General features: G+C 46.5%; 1 protein-coding gene across 4 annotated transcripts in view; it reads left to right on the forward strand.

The window, feature by feature from the left end:
* Positions 1–21,800, forward strand: part of ACLY (ATP citrate lyase) — a 434,227-nt gene that overhangs the window by 130,025 nt on the left and 282,402 nt on the right. For all 4 annotated transcript variants that reach the window (XM_069634496.1, XM_069634498.1, XM_069634497.1 and 1 more), the window contains exon 6: positions 18,104–18,183. In XM_069634496.1, the coding sequence (XP_069490597.1) occupies positions 18,104–18,183 (80 nt within the window). The remainder of the gene's footprint in view (positions 1–18,103; positions 18,184–21,800) is intronic.

A 21,800-nucleotide genomic window follows, 5' to 3' on the forward strand; every position in this document is an offset into this window, starting at 1 on the left:
CAGATGTTGGACATCGAACTGCAGAACAACCAGAAGCTGCCCAATCATTGGCTGAAGAATCTATACCCTTCTTTTATACAGCTGATGACTGCTATATAGAGTACTTGGTGTGAGGGCAAAGTCCTACATAGGGCTAACAAACTCAATTGGGGTGGAGGAGGGCCGAACTTCATTCCAAAGCACCACTAGTGGCCAGTACCATTGGATCTATGAATATTGAAAGCGTAATGCACAGTGGATTTTTAAAATGGATAGAGCAAGCGATTGGTGCAAGAGAAGTGAGCCAGCCTGAAGCCATTCAGGAGGGTTCAGGGAGTATTTCCCTCCATAGAGCCATTTTGAAAATGAAAGCAGCAATACTACTAATAAGCACCAAATAATGTCCTTCATAAATATTTGTTTTAGTTGCTAGTTATATATTTCTTTTTATGATGGATTATTGACAGGGTGAAGTGTCTTAATCGGGGGTTATGTCAGCACAAAAAGGAGTAAAATTGAAACTGGGAACTCCACACAGGTAAACGTTCTCAAAAACAAGTAAGTGCCCATTTCTTAGGTGGAACATTTTCTAAATCTACTGTATAGATGGAAAACAATTCCAGTATTGACAGTGAAGGAGCTCGCCTATGATGGCTTTGCCCAAATATTACCAACATTTGCCCCTTTAAAGATACACTTGTGACAGTTTGCCTTAACATGCCAGCATTTGCCTTGGTATGAATATGCAATTAATTCCATTAAGCATACACACCCGTTCACCATGAACTTATATATTTTTTTATTTTTTTTTACCGTGTCTATGCTTAATGTAATTGTTTGCAAACCGTAAAATACACCTTTTTTCAACAGCCAACGTTATACTAATTATATAGGCTTTTCTGAGCTGGTGCATCTTGCCACTGCAACCCGGTTTACCATGTTGTCCCATGGTAGCCTAATGGCTTCTAGGACACATTGCTCTGTCCTAGCTGGGCCATGCTCACATATATCCAATTGCTGTGGATGTATAATTGTATGACCCAACCAGCCACCGTGCCGCAAGCAGACATAGCTTATATTTAAATTTTAACGTGCCACCAGGCAGACTTGGTTACACAATTGTAACGTTTGTATTGGATGTGCAGACATTTTAAAAAGCCACCTTTCCCTGCTGTCCCTTTATGTTCCAGCGGCAATGACATAACAAAGCCACTGGAGTCCCATGTAAATCAGCAGATATGGGAGTAATCAGAGATGAGGGGGTTGCTGAGAGGGGTTCAGTCATCTTTGTTTGTTCTAGGGCTCTCTACAACTTCCTGTTTCCACCCTCCTTTACTCTTGCAAGACTAGGTGTTCTTGGTATGACGTCAGAAGGCAAAGTGGGTTTGTTACAACAGCCTGAATTAACCGCTTACACCAGGCTTGCTTTGGACCAATCCCCTGTGACGTTTTGCCTTTGAGGCGGGAGGCGCCCCCCTCCTACTTTTATTCATCTTTGGACTCGAGTCTAGATGGATTCACTGGACATCTGTTGGGGATGCAGCCTATCCCAAAGTCCTCTGCCCGAGGTGAAGACTGAAGGCAAGGCAAAGACGGCCTCTATTCCCTAACAACACCAGCAAACAGTGGTGTGAACCGCTGTAGACTAATGCCTTTCTGCTGGCTATGGGACTGACACCAGGATCCTGCGTTGGACGGTGGAGGAGGGCCTGTAGGTTCCATCAAACCACTTGGAGCATAGGCGCATAACCGAAGGACTCTTTATTTATTTTTATTTTTTCTTTCTCCTGGAGACCCTGGGTTGAGTCTGGAAGCAGCTGGAATCCTGTTTGCCGCCTCAACATCTTCAAGCTGAATCAACCACACTCTATGCCTTTCGAGCCAGAACAAGGACCGGTGGTGCTTCTTTTGGCACTCTACGCAACTTTGAACCACTTGTTGCACTGAAAGCATTTCAAATGCTGGCTCGACCCATTCAAATGGACCAACCTCCACCTGATCGCACGTTTGGCCTTGTGGGAGAAACTGACTGCAGTGCTGACTCGACGGCTGCAAGCCAATGACTCACCCTTCCCTCACACTGACTCGACCCAGGAGGACTATCCTCTCACTGGCGATTCAACCCCAGGCACAAACTGTTGGAATCAATCGTCTCGAGCGTTGACTCAACCCGCACCTTTGAGCAGACACCTTGACCCCCGACAGCCAGTAGGATCACATCGACTTGGAACGTCTTGACAGTAGCAAAAGAGCCTAGAAGCCCACCTTGTCTGTCGAGCACCAAATATGGGATTAAAGGTACTGTGTAGAGGCACTATGCCTCTGGTCTGCTTTTAGAGGCTATAACAGCTTTTAAGCACCCCTCCATATTTCCCAAAGACCTACTAACTGTTGACATATTTGTTCCAAGTCTCCTGCCTGAATAACCTTGCCTATAAAACCAGAAGGCCCTTTCTCATCAATGTTCTGAATTGTGTTTCTTTGACAGCTGTCACTTTTTAGTGGGATATTTTTTATACTTTGCAATGATTTGTTTTAAAACTGCAAATATTTTTTTTTAGAATCTTGATTGGACATTCTTTGATTCTGGAGCCGTGGCTGGAATGCTGTTTGGGTTTGTACTTTGCACCCCTCCTGAAGAGATATCCGGTCCGGCTGTGCCTGTTTCACCTTTGATTGAGATCACTGCTGATTCAGTAGTAGTAGAGGGGGGAGGAGGTTGTAGGTGGTTTCGCCACTACCCATCCCTCTACTCTGGCGGAACAGTAGTCTTTTCCGTCACATGTAGCAGCAGTAATTTATTTTTCGCTTCACCAGGGTGCAGCCAATTTGACTGCATTAGTAGTTCAAAGTTCCTTTATGGTAGCCATTGGAGGTACTAATGTATTTTTTAAAATTCCTCTCAGCCCAGTCCTGCTTCCCCTGTAGTCGTTTGGATCACTTTAGAATGGTCTCCTGCCCTAGAAGGGCCAATACATGAACTGTGTGGGTGGAACAGGTCTTTGGTTGTTTTTGGTGCCAGCCTGATTAGCTGGCTAGAAAATCTTTGTGCGTCTGCCTTTTGTGGATTGGAGGGCTGGCCTAGACCAACGTATGAATTAATGATTATACCTAGGGGGAGGCTCTGGCCATTGCTAAAGTGTTCTGGGATATTATACATTAATTTACCTGTTAGCAGCAGGACATTGCGACAGGATGTGCCGCTGGACCAGGTTTGGCAATACTAGCTGGGCACTTTGTCCAGTATCTTGCTCCTCTTTTAGTTTGGCTGCTGGATGACCATCCTGGGCTGTAGTGTGCCTTCCTCTGGTCCCTTTCACTGGTTGAGACTGAACGCCCTGTGCTGGGACTCTTTCTGGGCCGTTTTTCCTGTCTTTCCGTCTTGTCCTTCTAGGCATAGCTCCTTGAGGGAGGAAGCCTCAGTCATCCAACGGTGAGGGGGCACCACCATCCTGCATCCGTTCTTCACTTGGGACAACTTAGGTCACCTCCACTGTTGTCCCAATCATTGGGCCATTTTCTGCTGGCTGGCAGATCTGTTTTGCTCTGAGCCATCTGGATCTGCTTGGTCAGGTTCCCACACTTTCTGGGTGTCATTGCCGTCATTGCTTTCACTCCTGCTTGGTGGGTGTCCCATCTGGGAAGGCTGATGCTTTTTGTTTTGAGTCATCTGGTTCATCGTTGGTTCTGAGATAGTCGTTCGGTGACCAGATCCTGTAACTTGCCCTGCAAAAGATTTGTACTTATTGGGTTGTTTAACTATTCTTGAGTGAAATGATCTGAAGTTGGCATGGTGAATACGTGCCCTCGGTCCTATGCTGGTGTGTTATTCGTGTTTGCCATGACGGTTACCTGGAGTCTGTGGCAGTGGTTTCTGAAGTTGTTTTAGACCATGGTTCACCATTGACTTAAAGATACCCAATTCCAGATTTGCTTCCTTTATTCCTGGGGCTGGTTTGTTTCCTTTTCCAAACCTGTGATGGTAGAACAGAGTTGCCCGACTTTTCCCCATAATTTTTGCTCTGCCTAGTTGATTTGTTCTGTTTTATTCCTATGGTGAACTTAAACCAACTCTACAAGTACACCTATGTGAATTCAAATGTGTGCCTTTGAGACAATCTATAAATAAATATTGGGCCACATCTATAGGACATTAGAAGAGTAAGGAGTCATACATAATTAAAAAATAGATTTGCATCTTATGTGGAAGTTAGATTTGCGGAAACATGAGTCCCGGATCCCCGGTGGTAGCTCCTGGTCACTGGGTAATGGATACTCGGGAGAAGCCTTTAGTTCCTGTTTATCCGATCTTAATTTCAATCCCGGGTATAACTGTGTGGTGTTCTATAAGGGTAACTGTTGGGCGGGGGTCAGGGGGGACTGTATTTCACTACCTGCTTACTTCCTCCCTTCATTTAAGCATGACAGCTCCATCATGGCTGCCACTATAGAGTTTAGTTTTTCTTGTGATTGGAAATGCTATCTTTTGTTCAGGTTAGGCGGTTTTACATCTCATGCCAGGGTGGTGGGAAAATTGCCCTAACTTTGGTTTTGTTTGAATTTTTCAGACTGCTTGATAAAGGGAAAGTTAAGCTGGAACTCTTTAAGCTAGGGGTCCCCAACCTATGATGCTCCAGAGATTTGTAACTACATTTCTGATGTTTGTTAATCTGCTTAGAATCACATGCTGTGCATAGTCCGACATCCAGTGGTCACTGCAGAGTATTGCATTTTGTTTTTCGTAGTTGAAAAAGGGACGTCGACAAGGCGTGTCTGTAAAACTATCCCTATAGTGACGTGCAGTGTACCCACAACCCCTCACGCGTCGAGGTCCCTCAGATTGTTTTTTTCTGCCCAGTTATTGGTCGCCTTTATGCAGAGCTTCTCGAGCGACATTGCGAAATCATTTCCTCGACTCTTGGTCGTTTATTATTATTAACTATCGCATAGACCCTCCCTCGACGTAGCTGCCAAGCTGTTCTCCGCCGAGCAAGATCTTCGACGGAGGGACGAGCGGTGTAGATCCTTCGGCGCTGCCGAACACTTGGCCGGGCCTCGCCGGCCTAACACAGTAGGGAGAGTAGGGTTGTAACACTCTGAGAAAGCCTTTCTCTTTCCCCTCCCTCTCTTTCGAGGTCGTAATCACATTTCATGCCCTCAGCTATGGAGAGGACGCCCTTTAGGTTTTGCCCGCGTTGCAAGGGCAAGTTTACCTGGAAGGACAAGCACAAACGGTGTAACCGTTGCTTGCCCCTCGATCACAAAGAGGATGGCTGTGCGGCCTGTAAGTTACTTAAACCCAAAACTTTAAAGGACCGCAGGGTCAAAAGGTGGGCAGCCTATGCGATGTCTAGGTCTGACTCCTCGCCAGCTGCCGAATGTGACGAGGACAGTGATTACACGGCCTCCGCAACGGAGGTTGTAGACCTCTCAAAGGAGCGTTCCCGCTCCTCGTCCGTCCCCGGCCCTGACAAGCCCGGCTCACGCCCCGCTTATGGGGATGAACACCCCGGCGACAAGGACGAACACAGAAAAACACATAAGCACATACCCCACGGCACGCATTCGTCTAAGACGAAGGCAGCCAAAGCGTCAACGGAGGCGTCGGGTCCACCGGCGTCTTCCGCTGACCGTAAGGGTCGCAAGCCCTCCCCGCCACAACTTCCGCGACCGGCCACTGGGCTTTCTGTAAATAAGGGCACTAACCCCAAATCCTCAGGCGACGCGCCTCGCAAGAGTGCGTACGTTGCCAGTAAAGACTCGGCACTGTCTAGCGCGACGGCAGGCGATCCCTTGACGGAGAAGCTGATCGCCGAAAGCCTCGTGCATATAGCTTCTAAAGACGGCCAGAGACGGACGGCGGGTGACGCGTCGAAAACCGCTCACAAGGCCAAAGAAACGCCGAGGACTCCGGAGGGTAGGCTGGGACAGCTCCCACAGTCGACAGAAGACCCTAGCCAGCGAGAAGTTTTCTCAGAAGGCGAAGGGACTCTATCTTCGACTCTATGGGACAGAACTAAGCAACTACAAGGAGAGGAAACTCCCTTTTCACTCCCAGACCGCTCTGGCCTACCTTACCGGACTGTAGAGAGGTTCCAGTCATGTATGGACAAGCTAGACAGGTTCATGGCCATCCCAGAAAATAGGACACCCCAGAGACCAAGGGGGTACTCCAGGAGGGGCCATGGGCTAAATACCCGAAGCTCTTTAACCACCTACAGGAAGACATGAACTCTTACGACCTCACTGAAGAGGACTCTCACTTCCAGGAAGAGGATGAGTTTGTGAATAATGAAGACCAACAAGAGAGAGGTTTTCATGATGACACTAACATAGGTGAGGAGGGCTACGAGGAGGACCCAGGTGAAGGTGGCTCACAGACCCCGAAATTATAGACATTTCTTCTCCTCAGACCACACCGGTCAGGAACCCATCTCCAGAAGACGATCAGCCCACCTTCAATGCGCTACTGAGGAAGGCAGCAGCGCATTTTGAAGTTGAAACTGGGGAAGTCACCCCAGATACTGATTTCGTCGAAAGGATTATTAAAGAAAAACCTCCCACTAGTCAAACTATTCCTATCCTCGCCTCGGTTAAGAGACGACTCGCCCCATCGCTGTCCACCCCCGCGCTGGTAAGAGGGGTCAATCCAAGTATCGAGAAATTGTTCTCACCCTCTCAGTCGGACCCATTATATATCAGGGGTCACTCAGTCCTGGACTCCTTAGTGGTGACTAACATAAGGAAGAGGGCTGGGGTTCCACTGTCAACCAGCGAGGCACCCCCAGATAAAGAAGGGGAAAAAGCTTTATGCCTTGGGCAAAAAATTTCCGCCTCAGCAGCGTTTTCAATTAGGATTGCCAATAATAATACATTGTTGGCAAGCTATGCTGATGCTCAATGGAGAAAGCTTAAGCAGGACATCGAAGAAGCCCCTGAACCTCTAAGATCTCGCTTATTGGCTACAGTTACAGAAGGAGCTCTGGTCAACCAGAGCATCATTAAGAACACTCTTGATGCGGCAGAAACTGCTGGCCGGTCTTTGGTGCAGGGAATTCTGCTGAAGCGTCACGTCTGGCTTCGCAATTCCGGTTTCAAGGCAGAAACGCAGGCGTCACTCATTAATAAGCCAATAGAAGAGTGTAATCTCTTTGGAAGGGCAGTGGATGACGCACTGGAAAATGCGAAGAAAGAATTTGACACCATAAAGTCCTTAGACCAAATCTCAAAGCCTCCAAACAGGTGGGGATTTGGGAACAAGCACTTTTTTTGTGGCCAACAGCAGCAGCAACAGCATTACACTGCGGGCAACTGACCCTCTAATCAGGGTACTGGTAACCAGTATAACCAAAGAGGACAACGCCGTGGCAAGGGCAGAGGCCGGGGCTCCAGCCCCAGAGGCACCCCGGCAAGTATTACCAAATGACCCGAAGGTTCGGGTCCCCTCCCATGCGTCTCCGGTTGGGGGCCGGATAATATCGTTCCTATCAGCATGGGAGGGAATAACATCAGACCGGTGGGTATTGTCAACCGTAGCCCACGGGTACTGTATAGAGTTTAATCGGTCCCCCACCTACAGACCTCCAAGGGGACGACGCCTGTCGCCAGAACACCTCGTCATCCTCCTGCAAGAAGTAGAACAGCTGCTACAGAAAGGAGCAATAGAGGTCGTGCCCCTATCTCAGGTAATGGAAGGTATTTATTCAGTGTACTCCTTTTACCCAAAAAGGACCTAACCATGCGCCCTGTACTAGATCTGCGCCCAGCGAACAAATTTGTAAAACCACAAAAATGTCATATGGTAACATTACAGGAGGTAATTCACCTGCTATCTCAGGGGCACTACATGACAACACTAGACATGAAAGATGCATACTTTCATATTTTGATGTTGCCAGCGCACAGAAAATACCTCGGGTTCATGATCAAGGGCAAACACTACCAGTTCAGAGTGCTACCCTTCGGCATAGCGTCTGCACCGAGTGTATTCACGAAGGTACTGGCAGTAGCAGCAGCCCACATGCGCAGGTTGTCCATACCGGTATACCCTTACCTCGACGATTGGCTCATAACAGGGGAGTCATACGAGACATGCTTCTCAAACACCCAGAATACAGACCTTTTGTTCCAACTGGGCTTCTCCATCAACGAGAAGTCCAGTTTAGACCCCAGTCAAATCAAACAATTCCTAGGGGCTCTAATTCGAACAAAGGACGGCCTCGTCTTCCCCTCCAACGAGAGGGTCCAAAATATGGTGTTTCAGATCCCTTAATATGTGGCCGGTCGCGAGGTGACGGTACGCAAAGCAATGCGCTTGCTAGGAATGATGGCGTCATGTATTTATTTGGTACCTCACGCGCGCCTGCGCATGCACCCAATGCAAGAGTGGCTCAACAGCCAGTGGTGACAGGCCAGCGAACAATGGGACGATCTAGTGGTGGTCTTGCAGGCCTTGGTTCCCTCGCTACGGTGGTGGTGGAAGGAAAACCTGGTAATAGGGAAACCATTCGCCACCCCCGCTGTGGAAGCCACTCTAACCACAGACGCATCCCTCACAGGATGGGGGGCTCACCTATCCCATCAGACTGCTCACGGAGTTTGGACTCCGGGCGTAGCTTCCAAGCACATAAACTTTTATTAGAACTACTTGCAGTGTTCAAAGCACTAAAAGCCTTCCAGACACACCTACAAGGGAAGACAGTGATGGTCCTCACCGACAGCACCACAGCCGTGTACTACCTCAACAAGCAAGGGGGCACTCACTCTCCAGGACTGTCCAAGCTGTCCCAGAACATCTGGAAGTGGGCTCTCAGACACATGTTCCTATTGTCACAACATGTACCAGGGGGAACTCAATCTGCTAGCAGACGAACTCAACAGAGACTTCCCTCTGCCCTCAGAGTACGAATGGTGGTTACACGAAGACATAGTCTTCGACGTCTTCACACAATGGGGCTTCCCAGCAATAGACATGTTCGCAACTCTGGAGAACTCACAATGCCTAGATTACGCCTCCAGATACCCACAGAACCGCTCCAAGGGGAACGGTCTCTGGATACCATGGTCAGGGAAATTTGTTTACGCTTTTCCTCCGACTCCTCTGCTGAACAAGATAGTGCACAAGATGCACCAGGAACCAGTCACCATGATACTGATAGCCCCGATGTGGGCCCGCCAACCATGGTTTGCGCACCTGATGGAAATTTCCCTGTCCCCACCAGTGAAACTGCCCTGCCCGTACAACTTGCTGTCACAGGACAAGGGCAAGACACTACACCCATGCCCACAGAACATGAACTTAGCAGCATGGCTCCTGAGGTCATAGAATTTGGCCATTTACAACTCCCTCAGAGATGCATGGATATTCTCAGAGAAGCTAGAAAACCCAACACTCGCCACTGCTATTCTAGCAAGTGGAAGAAATTTGTCATCTGGTGTAGAGGTAAGAGCATCAACCCAGTCCACTGCTCTGCCACACAAATTGTCCTTTACCTGACCCATTTACTGGACTCGGGTCTAGTGTTCAATTCTATTAAAGTCCATCTAGTGGCACTTTCGGCATACACCACCTCTCAACTTAAGGTGTCATGGTGGAAAGTTCCAGTTATCAAAGCCTTCATGGAGGGGGTAAAGAGAATACACCCTCCGATGGCAAACCCAGCTCCCGGCTGGGACCTTAATGTGGTACTTACCAAGCTCATGGGCTCACCCTTTGAACCCATGCACAAGGCAACTCTTAAGGACCTCACTCTTAAGACTGCTTTCCTAATAGCTATCACCTCCATTAGGAGAGTAAGTGAACTACAGGCTCTTTCTATTCTAGACCCCTTTGTAACAGTTCACAAAGATAAGGTGGTTCTACGCACACTCCCAAGGTTTGCACCGAAATTCATATCGAAATTCCATGTCAACCAGTCAATAGAACTACCAACGTTCTTTCAAAACCCTTCCAATTTGTGAGAAAAGAGCCTGCATACACTCGATGTGCGCAGAGCTGTCATGTTGTATATGGAAAGAACTAGGCCACTGAGAAAGACTAATCAGTTCTTTGTCTCGGTGGCAGCAGGAAGAGAAGGAGATGCAGTCTCAAAGTCCACTATATCTAGATGGATTGTTCAATGCATCACTCTCTGTTACACTTCTGCTAAGAGAGAACTACCCTTCAAGCCAAGAGCACTCTACTCGAGGCACTGGGGCATCCATAGCATTCATTGCAAACCTTCCCCTTGAGTCCATTTGCAAAGCGGCAACCTGGAGTTCTGTTCACACCTTTACAAAACACTACTGTCTAGAGGCTCACTCTAGATCTGATTCCCAGGTGGGACAAGCAGTATTAAGGCATCTTTTCTCTACTGTTCCTTCTCACAACCCACCTCCAACTCCGGGTACTGCTCGCTAGTCTATGCATAGCATGTGATTCTAAGCAGATTAACAAACATCAGAAGTCAATGCATTACTTACCGTATAAAAGCATTTCTGATGGTTGTATCTGCTTAGATTCACATGCGCCAACCCTTCCTCCCCGCTCGGATGGAAGGAACATAGACATCTTTCTACATCTCTCTCTTTTCTGTACTCACTCACGTATAGAAGGCTCCCTCAGGGCAGAAAAAATACAAACAGAGGGACCTCGGCGCGTGAGGGGTTGTGGGTACACTGCACGTCACTATAGGGATAGTGTTACAGACACGCCTTGTCGACGTCCCCTTTTCGACTACGAAAAACAAGATGCAATACTCCGCTGTGACCACTGGATGTCGGACTGCACAGCATGTGAATTTAAGCAGATACAACCATCAGAAATGCTTTTACTGTAAGTAATGCATTGTCATCTCATCAGACCTTTGCAGCCAGGTCAATGGTGAAGGCTCACAGGAGTCTTAATCAAAAACATCTGACACCTGCAGGTTGCAGACTGCTTCTTTAAGCATACAAGTACAATTACAGGGATTTTGAAAGAAATAGAATTTGTGATTCACTCATTGAGTTAAGTCTCTGTACTATGCATTGAAAGTGTGCGTTGGGGCACCTGGGCAGTCAACTGGTTACGTGTGCCATTCATAAAATAAGTTTCACATGCTCTGCCACTGAGCGCTGTTTTCTTTTGCTTGCTTTCCTGTTTTCCTGATGTTGTTTTTGTGGCTAGAGGGACTTTTATTGAAGTCCCCAAACCACTGGAACCCTTTTTGTCTGGAGGGCACTGGTAAGGTCTGCATTTACTAGTGCAGGGAAATCTTCATTTACTTTTCACCTTTGTTGTTGCATGGCAGCACAAGCCACTTGGAGTACTTCTTATGTCCCATATTATTGTTCCCTAATGTGATTTTTATTTTTTTTGAATTTTTTTTTGTTGAGAGCACTTTACAGAGGTATAAACCAATACAGATGTGTAACGGAATGTTTTTCAGTGGTAACAGAAGAAATATACAGCTGGGGTGGGTGGTACAATACAGAGGGGTCACAGGAGTACATTTGTACCAGGTGGTGGGGAGAAGGGCGGGCGGTGTCTAGCGGGTCAGGTGCTGTGAGGGGCGACATGATGGCCTAGGTGTTGAGGAGGAGAGACTTCCCGAAGAGGTGGATCTTGAGTTATTTTCTGAATGTTAGGAGTGTGGGGGTGAGTCTGGTGCCAACAGGGAGGACATTCCATAGTGTTGAGGCGTAGGCAGAGAAGGCTTGTTTCTGGTCCTTTCCTTTTTGCAGCAGCGGATTTCAAGTCTTCACGTGTCCTGGCTTCTGGTGGTGCACTGTCTACCGGAAATGCAGAGTTCCTCCATGCGATAGCTGCGTGACTTTAGGGCGACTGCCCTTTATGATAAGTCATTTAAAACGTGCCTGTACACAAGTGTTTCTAGGTAAGACAAGGAAGGGGAGACAAAGCAACAATCTTACCAGGCCTTGTCCTGCAGACCGCCCAAGTGCAAGGGGTTTGGGAGAGAAGTGCCAGGTGGAGGGAAGAGGAAAGTGCAATAGGTAAAGCGCAGTAAGTGCTGCCGGCTATAAGGCAGTGCAGGGAGGCAGGGCACTGTAGAGTTGCAGACGGTCCCTAAGTGTGTGGGAGGCCTAAAGGGGGAGGGGGAAAGTCTCCCTCTCTCTCTCTCTCTCTCTCTCCTCTTCCCTCTCCTCTCTCCCTTTCTCTCCCCCTCTCTCTCTCCTCTTCTCCCTCTCCCTCAATGCAAAGGGTCTTCAACTTGATCCTTGACGCCACCGGGAGCCAATGGAGAGATACGGCCAGTGGGCTTAAGGACAAGTCTTGCAGTCCTTTTCTGGATCAGTAGAAGAGGGCAAAGAGTAGAGGCAGGCAGATTTAGAAAGGATGTTGCAGCAGTCCAGCCTAAAGAGAACCAGGGCTCTGGAGACACTGAGCTTCTTGGGGCGAGGGTGGGGAGGATTTGGGGGGTGGGGAGAGTGTGTGAAAAGGAAGAATATCTCTAAGGAAGTACAGCTTCTTAGAGAGGTCCATGATGTGAGGAGAGGAGAGGGTGTAGTCGAAGATGACACCAAGGTTTTTTGCCTGGGAGGTAGAGTGCCAAAAGAGGGCGGCCAGAGGGAAAGCTGGAGCAGGGATCACAATGAGAAGGATCTCTGTTTTATTGTTAAGGCAGAGAATTCTGGAGGCACACCATTCCTGAATTGCGGATAGATTGTCAGGAATGAGCAAGGGAGGAGAGTAGGCTGAGGGGAGCTTGAAGGAGAGCAGAGTGTCATCCGCATAACACTGAAAGTTGGTAGAGATGAGGTGGGCCAGAGGTTCCAAGTGAAGGTTGAAGAGCCAGGGTGAGAGGTTAGTGCCCTGGGGAACACCGCATGTAGAGAGGGAGAGTTGGTGGAGAGAAAGGACCCCCCCCGTTGGAGCTGGTAGGGTTGATCAGAGAGGAAGGAGGTTGTAGATTATTCAGCAATATTTGAAGGGGATTTGTGCATGCAGTGGGAGCCAGTGAAGGTTGATGAAGGCTGGGGTGATGTGGTCGTATCTCCATAGACCTTTGAGGCGTGTAGGACCTTTCTCATGGTCACAAGTGAGGATGACTGGAGGCCTTCGAGGAGTGCATTGCCCCATCCAAGTGGGATAGGACCACTGCTTGAATAGTGGATCTAAAGCTGTTTGGAGGGAGGAAGGAATTGACCTTTCGCAGGAGTGGGAGCGGATGCCAAGCTCTCTGAGCTTTCTTAGCTATGCGTGTCTTGAAGGAGAGGGGTTTGTCGATGTGGAACCTGAAGGACTTGGCACAGGTTGTGAGCTTGGGTGTGAAGCCCTCTAAGTTCATGTTTGATAGCCTGGTCTGTATGTCTAGGTGTTTGGTGGTGTTGGTGAGGAGTACGAAATCTGTCTTGTAGGGGTTGAACTTCAAATATGCGCTGGACATAATACTGGATCACTGAGAGGCAGGTTTTGAGCCTATGGATGTCCTTGATGGAGTCGATCTTGAAGAATAGCTGTGCATTGTTGGCATATTGGTGGATGTTATCTGTGGCTAGGAAGACACACTGCGGAGAGGATGGAATCCTGCGGGGGACTCCACAGGTGGCTGGAAGCATTGGCAATCTAGAGGAGTTCATCTGAACAAACTGCTTGTGTTTGGTGAGTTAAGACTTGAACCAGCATAGGAGAAGGTTGCTGATCCCTCATGTGGCGATGTAGGGTAAGTGCCTGGTGGTCTACTGTCTCGAAAGAGGCTGAGAGGTCCAGTAGGGGCCATTGCTGCTTCCAGCATTGGCAAAGCCAATGGCCGCTTTGTGAAGTTCTGCCTTCATATTTACTGGAGAGACCTAAACCACATGCTTCCCTCCCTTTGACTGGTGGGACCCACCTTCTCCAGTCCTTCTTGCAGACCTCTGTCTTGGTGCTTGGAAGAGTTGCAATACTGCATTTATCCACGATGCCTCCGCAGCTGGACAGCCTCATGGAATGGATGCCATCTATTCTTGGGAATTGTGTTAGCCTGAAGGAGGAGACGGACCAATAGATGTCATTTCTACAGGTTTGTTTTTTCAAATAAAGGGACTAGCTAACCCTATTAAGGTGTTTGCCCTACCTAACACAAAACTAACTAGGGTGCTCATCCGTGAGATTGTCCAAATCAAAGTCTGTCGTCCTTCCAAAACTAACCTACTCTGTCCCTACCACTGGTCATGAAAACACAAAGAAAAGAGGGGTCCAGGAGAATGATTCCCTTCACCTAGACAGGCTTCTATAGCCTTAACAGTTCTTTTTTAGGGATGTTCTTTTATACGTCTTTTAATTCTTCAAGGGGGCTTTTACCCCTCTTGGGCTTTGCCTTGTTCTCTACACAAACCGTTCCTTGATTCCACAACGGAAGATCTGTTTACTGATCCTTCTTTAAACCTTGCAGTGTCTCTATGCTTTCTTGAAAGTAACCCGAATGGCTTTTGTGGGTTTCTTTGCCTGGTTTGTCGCATTCCTCTTTACTGGGCAGGGTTTTACTGGTCCCTTGGCAGTTTCTATTCTCTTTCCAATATTGACTTACACTGTGGTCAGTTTCCAGTTTCCAGTACAACTGTTTTGATCATTTGCTTCTTCTTTCTTCTTTACACAGCCTTGCAGAGCCCTTCCTGTTATGGTATTTGCGCCGTTTCGAGGCCCACACAGTCCACCCTCTCTGGGTCGCGCCACCGCCTTCAGGTTCTTCCCAGATAGACAGCTTGGCTCTGTCTCTCCAGGGCCTGCCTCTTCGGCTTTCCAGCGTCCTCTCCACTGAGGACTTTCTCAGTCCTGGTTTGAACTTCCCGTGCTCGATCAGAGGGTACATTCGAACCCACAACTAGGGGCCTACTGTTGCAGAGTCAAATGGGGTAGAATATTCTTTAGCTCCTACCCCCGTCCCCATTGAAAAGCATTGGGTTATGAAATCTCCCACCGCTATCCTTGCCTCGACTAAGGTAGTGGTACCTGAGGCATGTAGGAGTCCTGTATGTGGTCCCCTTGCCCACTAGAGACTGGTGGTCTGTCTTTTTTTCATTACAGGAACCTTGACTTCTGAACCTCTAATCCAAAATGTGCTCTCCGACTGACTTTTGAACAGTCTTTCTAACCACTTGCAGCCTATTTATTTCTATGGTCCTGCCTGTCAATCCATAGGTATGTGTTAGAACTGCCCTATCTATAACCTGTAAAATTAGGGTTACTTACCTGTAATACAGCTGAACACTGGATAGAATAGAGTTGGACTTCTTAAGTAATGTTGAAAGTGTTGTGGGTACTTTAAAATGATTAGGCATGTAATGTGAGAACCTCTTTCCTACTTCAAGTATAGTAAAAGCCTGTATGCCTATTTTAATGGTGCAAATAATGAAAGTGGTTTGTAATCCATCTTGAGTTACCAAACTGTACAGGCCTATGTGTTTAGATTGCAGTCTTTGTTACCTAACAGCAAGTGTTCTTTTAAAAAAGAGTTTACTTTTAGTACAGATCTGTGTGCACATTCTAATACTTGCCAAGCTCTCTTGAAGCTAATTGTATCTCACAATGAATCCGTGATCTCCTAAGACTCTATTTGAATGCTCAGCCTTGTTACCTGGTGAACAATTACTTTGACCTTTTTAGTGTGAACAACCTTTGCAGGTGCACAAAGTTGTCTTCCCAGAACTACACACCAGTGCTTGTTCTGAAGAGTCCCCAAAAGAGCACACATGAGCTAATCCTTGAAATTGATATGCAGACAACATCATTGAACTGTTAGCAAAATCCTGGTCCCACTTTGGGGATGTTTGACCTGTTCAATGTCAAACATTTTTGTATCAATATTGATAGTAATGTTCTTCAAAGCTTTAGACCTTTCTTAGTGTAATTGTGAGGCTCTCAGATGGATATGGATGTAGGTCTTTATCTGTCCTCTAGGTGCAAATGTTGAGGCATTGGGCCTCATTACACGCACTGTGATGCAAGTAAAAACATTGAAATGCCGGTAAGTCTGTTTACTGCCAGTTTATCTCAACAGTGTTGGACAGGTTTCAGTGTTGAAGTGGACGACTTCCCTCCAGCAAATAGCTGGAGGCATATCATCCACTTTACTACTCATAATTGCCGGAAACTCGGAGAAATACTCGCTGGAGCCCTATGGACTCCAAAAATGGAAACTAACACCACAGTGCCACCACTCATGATCCTGTGGTTTTTCCACAGGACCGAGTGGTGGTATCACTGATATTTATCTATTATTTGGTAATAATTCGGCAGATTTACTGACAACTGGCAAGGATAATCATTGTGCTTTGAATAATATTGTACAGTGTATGGAATGAAATCTCGATCTTGATGGAAAACATTTTTTTGGGTCTCAAACATATATATATATATATATATATATTTTATTTTTGTTCTTTGCTGGCTCTCTCCAAAGATGTCTCCACAATGGATTTTTAGCATTTTACCAATTCAGTTTCATCACTATGATTTCTCCTTTTGCAAAGGAATCCCCATTTTGAATTGATTTTTGCCGGGGGATTACTTGTTGCATATAATGTGTCCTGACACAAAGGGTCGACTAACAAACTGCGCTGGCTATTTAATGATTACAGAACTCTATATCCAGTTGCTTTTGCACAGAGTTTCTGTCAAATAGGTTTTTTGTCATTTAATTAAATGTAGCAACTTGGCTTTTTACTATTCGTTTCCACAATGTTTTGTTTATTTTAATGTAGTACTGTTGGGAAAGATTTATGCTTTTTCCAGCCTTATCCTTCTCTTTCAATGGGACTCTGCATATCTGCTGACTGATTTGTAATCCTGATAACTTTTCATTGAGTGAGGCCTTCAGCTCACTCAATTGCTTAAGGCCTTTTGGTTTGGGAGCACTGGGCAGTCCTAAAGGCTACCAATGCAGAATGCAGAGGGACACAGTCCCACATTGATGTTTGTTGTGAAGCATTACAGCCTCCTTTATGGACAGTAATACAAGTGAATTGTATGCCCCCCTTTTCTTTTTACTGTATAGGCATTTTTCTCTTACTCAGTGTAGCATACACCGCCTGGTGGAAGTAGTTCCTTTTATTTTTTAAGTTTCCTTAGGGGTGCGGGGGAGGACGAGGACGAGGGGTCATCTATATGCTAATGTTCTTTGCAGGCTGTAACCAAAGCCCATTAATTAGCCTTTATGTGCTGGGAACTAGTTTGGCATGCACAGAGTCCTGCACAACCTAATCTACTCTGTAGCCAGAATGAAGGGCTGAATGTGGCTGAGGCTCTCTATCATTAACTGTGTAGCCATTCTGAGTTTGAATGTTGCAGGTTGTCTACTCGGTAGGCTGGGGTCACCCTCCTCCAAACCCAGCATTCTGTACATTGGGAGGTGATCTGGAGCCATTTAAGAGGTCAACCGACCAGTGGTGGTCAGAACTAGTACATTGGATTTCTTCAATGGACTTTCTGGGAGACCCTAATACACGTACATGGACCAAAGATGCTTCCTTCCACAGAAGGAGTCTATTTTAATATTGTTTGTGTGGACAACCTGTTATTGAATGTCTTAACCACCCCATTTTGGTTCGAATATTACCTTAACTGCGCAGCCACATGTAACACTAGGTGAACCAGGGAAAAAGTGTTGCCTAGCTGTGGGTCAGTCTTCATGTACCCCCACACACCTCCTCTTTCCTCACCCCTAGAACACCTGAAAAGGAGGACCATTCTGAAGACTTTAATAGGTACACTTCACTTTGCAGCAGTCTTTTTCCTCTTTTATCTCTGCCTCTCTAAGTGGTAGATGTGTTCTTTGTGTTGGGATAACCTGACCTTACTGTTGTAAATATGTTGCTGCTCTTTCGTATTGTATTTATGTGATTTCTTTTTTTTCTCCATATTTTTTGCATTACGCATTTAGTCCTTGTGTTTTCAGTCTTTTTATAAAACTTTTTAGTCAAATAAATGATTCCTTACAAAAGATTGCATTCAATTTTACTGCATTTTGCCGCACTTTGTCTTAGGACTGTTGAACAGGGAATAATGTGTGTAGGTGAAGAAAAGTTGTCCTAACCTCTTGCACCTGCACATTATCTGTTGGCAGATTTTCCACCATCAGCCACGGTTGAGTCTTTATGAAATGCGTAGCAGTGGAGTGCTCTTTGCTCCTTTTCTAATCTAGATCTTTGTTTCTAACCCATGTAGCATTCTTGCCAGCTTTATTTCTGGACTCTTCGACTTCTATGAGGATTTGTATTTCACTTATCTGGAGATAAACCCCCTTGGTAAGTGCTTATGGTAATAATGAAGATGCGCCTGTTGGGGGTTTCTGGTGTTGTCTTTGGAGACTTAACTACTCTCAAGGGTAGCGAGGATGAGCATTCATGCTGAACTTAGGAGGGAGGGAGGTACTGTTGTAAAGTACGGGTAGTTCTTAACTGTGGGAATCCTTTTATCATCTTTGTAAGTACAAATCTAATTTATTGCTATAGCGCACCAAGGCACAGTTTACAGAATTAAAGAAGTAAAAATAATACTGTATATTCCTGGCCTCATAATTTGCACTCCCAGATAGCCATTGGGAAGTGATAATGGACTCTTGGCAAGTAAGAAATGATCTGCTTTGTGCACATGAATATTTATTTGCGTGGCTAATAGCTTGCAACTTGAAATGTTTACCACTGTATATTATACACTGTTTTGTATCCCTAAATGGGTTAGTGACTACTTTAGTATTCACTCTATAAGTCTATGTACTGTACATTGCCTAATTAGACACATTTTGTTAGGAGTTTAAAATACATACCCTACACATCAGTGTAGCTAACTTCAGAAGTCCAGTCCATAGATATGAAAAGTCTTAGAAGTCTTTGCTATGTGTGCCACAAAAGATTCTGTTAAGTCACAGGTGAGTAGCACTGGGGGAGGCCCCGGGAGATAGGGATTTCCAAACCATGAAGAAAGCGGGTGTATAGCTAAAAAAAAAAAAAAAAAAAAGAAACACAATTTGGAGTAGATAGATTGTAGAGGTTTTAGGAAGCAGCCACCACCCCTAAGGTCTAAAGAGACTTGGCCTTGAAGTATTTTCTTGGGCACCACCGACCTGGGTCATTTCGAGTAGCACTACGTTGATGTGATGAATCTGGCAATGTCATCACTGCTTCCATGGGGGGGAACCTTCACTCATGTGGCCAGAGGACGGAAGCTGCGACCTGATCCTGTGGGTGGCTATATGAGGGAGGACTACATGGGGGTGAGAGGGTGGCTACTAGGGAAGTTCCCTCTCTGCCCTAATGGTATATTGTGATAAGTCCCTTCAATACCCTGCCAAAGTTGATGACCGTATCTATGTACAATTTATTTTCATCTTTAGGAACACGTTATGAGATGAGTTTGAGGACTGTAATGAGCCACAGTTTGAACCACGACATGCAGTCTAGTGTGTGTAAGAATGTGATTGGTCCAAAACCCCTTCCATTTTGGAGGTGGGGAGCTTAAATCAGCTGCCGTTGGAAAATGGGGAAAGCTTCCTTTTCCAAGCATCGGCTTGGGAGTGGACAGGAGACGCAGTGTATGGAACAGAGCACACTGTGTCCCGACCTGGAGGCGAACCCTGAGGGCAGGACGAGAGGAGGTGGCGAGAAAGGCAGCCAACTTCAGCATCCTGCACCAGCCAGGGAAACCAAGGAGCAGGCAGAACCGTGCGCTTTGTCTGCCAAGCACTGTCAGCAGCTGGAGAAGACGTGAAGAGGCGAGCTGAGATTCGACAACACCAAACATAGAGGCAAGTAACCAAATTAGTGTGATGGGTCAGAAAACGGCACAGAAGTTGTTGGAAGCCCCAACGGGGTGAATGGAATGCAGAAGACACCCTGAAAGAGTGAATTAGTTACCAAATTGTGGGAACACGTAATCCTCATTGGAATCTGTCATCTTCATCTTCCCAGTTCTTGGCCATAAATTAACTAAGGGAAGACACATGCCCTTTGTGCTGAATGAGAGAGGGAGACATTGCATTCTAAAGTCCTGACAGGAGAGTATACCACACCCAGTCAAATGTATACAAGGAACTGTAAAAGAGAATCCCAAGGAAGATCCATGCTCTTAGGGATTTTGAAATGCATTTGAATTGGGAAGAAACCCTGGCAAGGGAGTATACCAGGTATCCTGTAAGTCTGAGACACCCTCCCAAGTACAGTTCAAAGAGAATCCTAAGGAAGACCCATGTCCTGATGATTTCGAGTTATCCTGAATGTGGAGGAAAACCTGGGGAAGGGAACCATTTCCCCACAAGTGGTTTACAACAAGAGAAGGGAGTTATGCTCTTGAACTACAAGGAACATGGATTATTCTTATTCTTTCGTTTTGGACCTTGTATTTTCTGGAGAGAAACCTAGGGAAGAGTCCTTCCCTGAAGCTGAAAATTGACCATTTGGAACTTTTGTGTTGGAGTTTGAAAATGTATGTACTTCAAGAAGCAGAGACAATTTCCTTAGCACCTTAAAGTTAGTTTTACAGTGTGAGGGCGAGGATAGGATTTTGGAAACGGGTCATACATTTACTATGGACATCTTGACACTGAACAGACCCTTTGTTTTGGTTGAGGTAGGGAAATGCCTCTTAGATTTGAGACAAAGGCATTTTCCAACCCAACTTAATTTCAATAAGTCTATAACCAAAACCATGTGTCCTCCTGTGTCTGCGTCTCATTCCTAACTTTTCACAGTAAGTAGGATGTGTGCCCAGAGGGATGGTGAGGGGGGCTGAACTCCCTGGCGCCACACTGGTGCCCAGTGCACCTCCCGCTGGTGCCATATTACTTGCCCCCAACCCCAAAAACTGCCTCTGCTTTTATGCCCATTGCAAACCAAAAGCCTATAATGTGGGCTCAGTGGGTATGTGATCTCAGGGACTTCCTCCCCGCTACCCCCTCCTCCAAAGGTAAATATGCCCCAATGGATAGAAAATTGCAGGGTAAGAGTAGCCTCGCCACCGTTTGGATTGTACTTGGTCGTCTGGTTGTAGGTTTGAAGGCTTCCACCATTGAAGGTCTTCTGGCTCCTCTGGAGACATCCAACTGGAGTTAATGTACCCTGGCCCTGGCTTGGTCTCACATCGGCACAGAGACCCTTACAGACAGGACTGATGTATGTCTTGCGTTGACCCTGGATAGGGCTAGAAGGCCCTCTGCAGCTTGCCGGTTGGACTCTGGGTTCCTAGCAGGCTACTCTCCTGGTAAAGGTCAGCACAGTGTTTCAGTGCCTTGGCAGGGATCAATTTGATTCTTGCGTAGGCAAAAATGTTGAATTTGAAATGTACGACACAAATCGCATAGATCACCCCCACCTGCTATCCTTCTATCCCTTACCCCTAAACCTTACCTGCGGTGGTGCACTTACCTGATGTCCTTCCTCTGCCGCAGGGATTTTTTTTTTTTTTTTATATAAACATTTTCCCCTCCCTTTCCTTTTTTATGGAAGTGTCGGACACCCATGCTACCCCTAAATTCCCATAATGTTGATCAAGTGGACCGGGAGACGCCCCAGCGGCCCTAATTCAACATTATCAGAATTCATTTCTCTTTTACACAATGTCGAATGCGCATAAAACGCGCATTCAGTATTTTATTCCTCAAGATTTTCGTCTGGGTGGTGAAGGCAAATTGCACATCTGCTGACTCCTTTGACCCTGGGACGGTGATGCAGCTTGAAAAGAACAGCCTGCTGGTTATGCCCACCAGTCAAAGCAAGGGGCCTCCCTTCCAAAAGTCTCGTGTCAAGTAGACTAAAGGGTCCGAAACATGGTGGTTTTTGCAGGGTCAATGCTGGTTTCTTCAGCAGTCCACTGGCATGCCTTCATCATAGAAGGCATCAGATGGCTTCAGGTTCCAATGATCTACTTG

Source organism: Ambystoma mexicanum, chromosome 13 (assembly GCF_040938575.1).
Source record: "Ambystoma mexicanum isolate Mex_15411 chromosome 13, UKY_AmexF1_1, whole genome shotgun sequence".
Classification (NCBI taxonomy): domain Eukaryota; kingdom Metazoa; phylum Chordata; class Amphibia; order Caudata; family Ambystomatidae; genus Ambystoma; species Ambystoma mexicanum.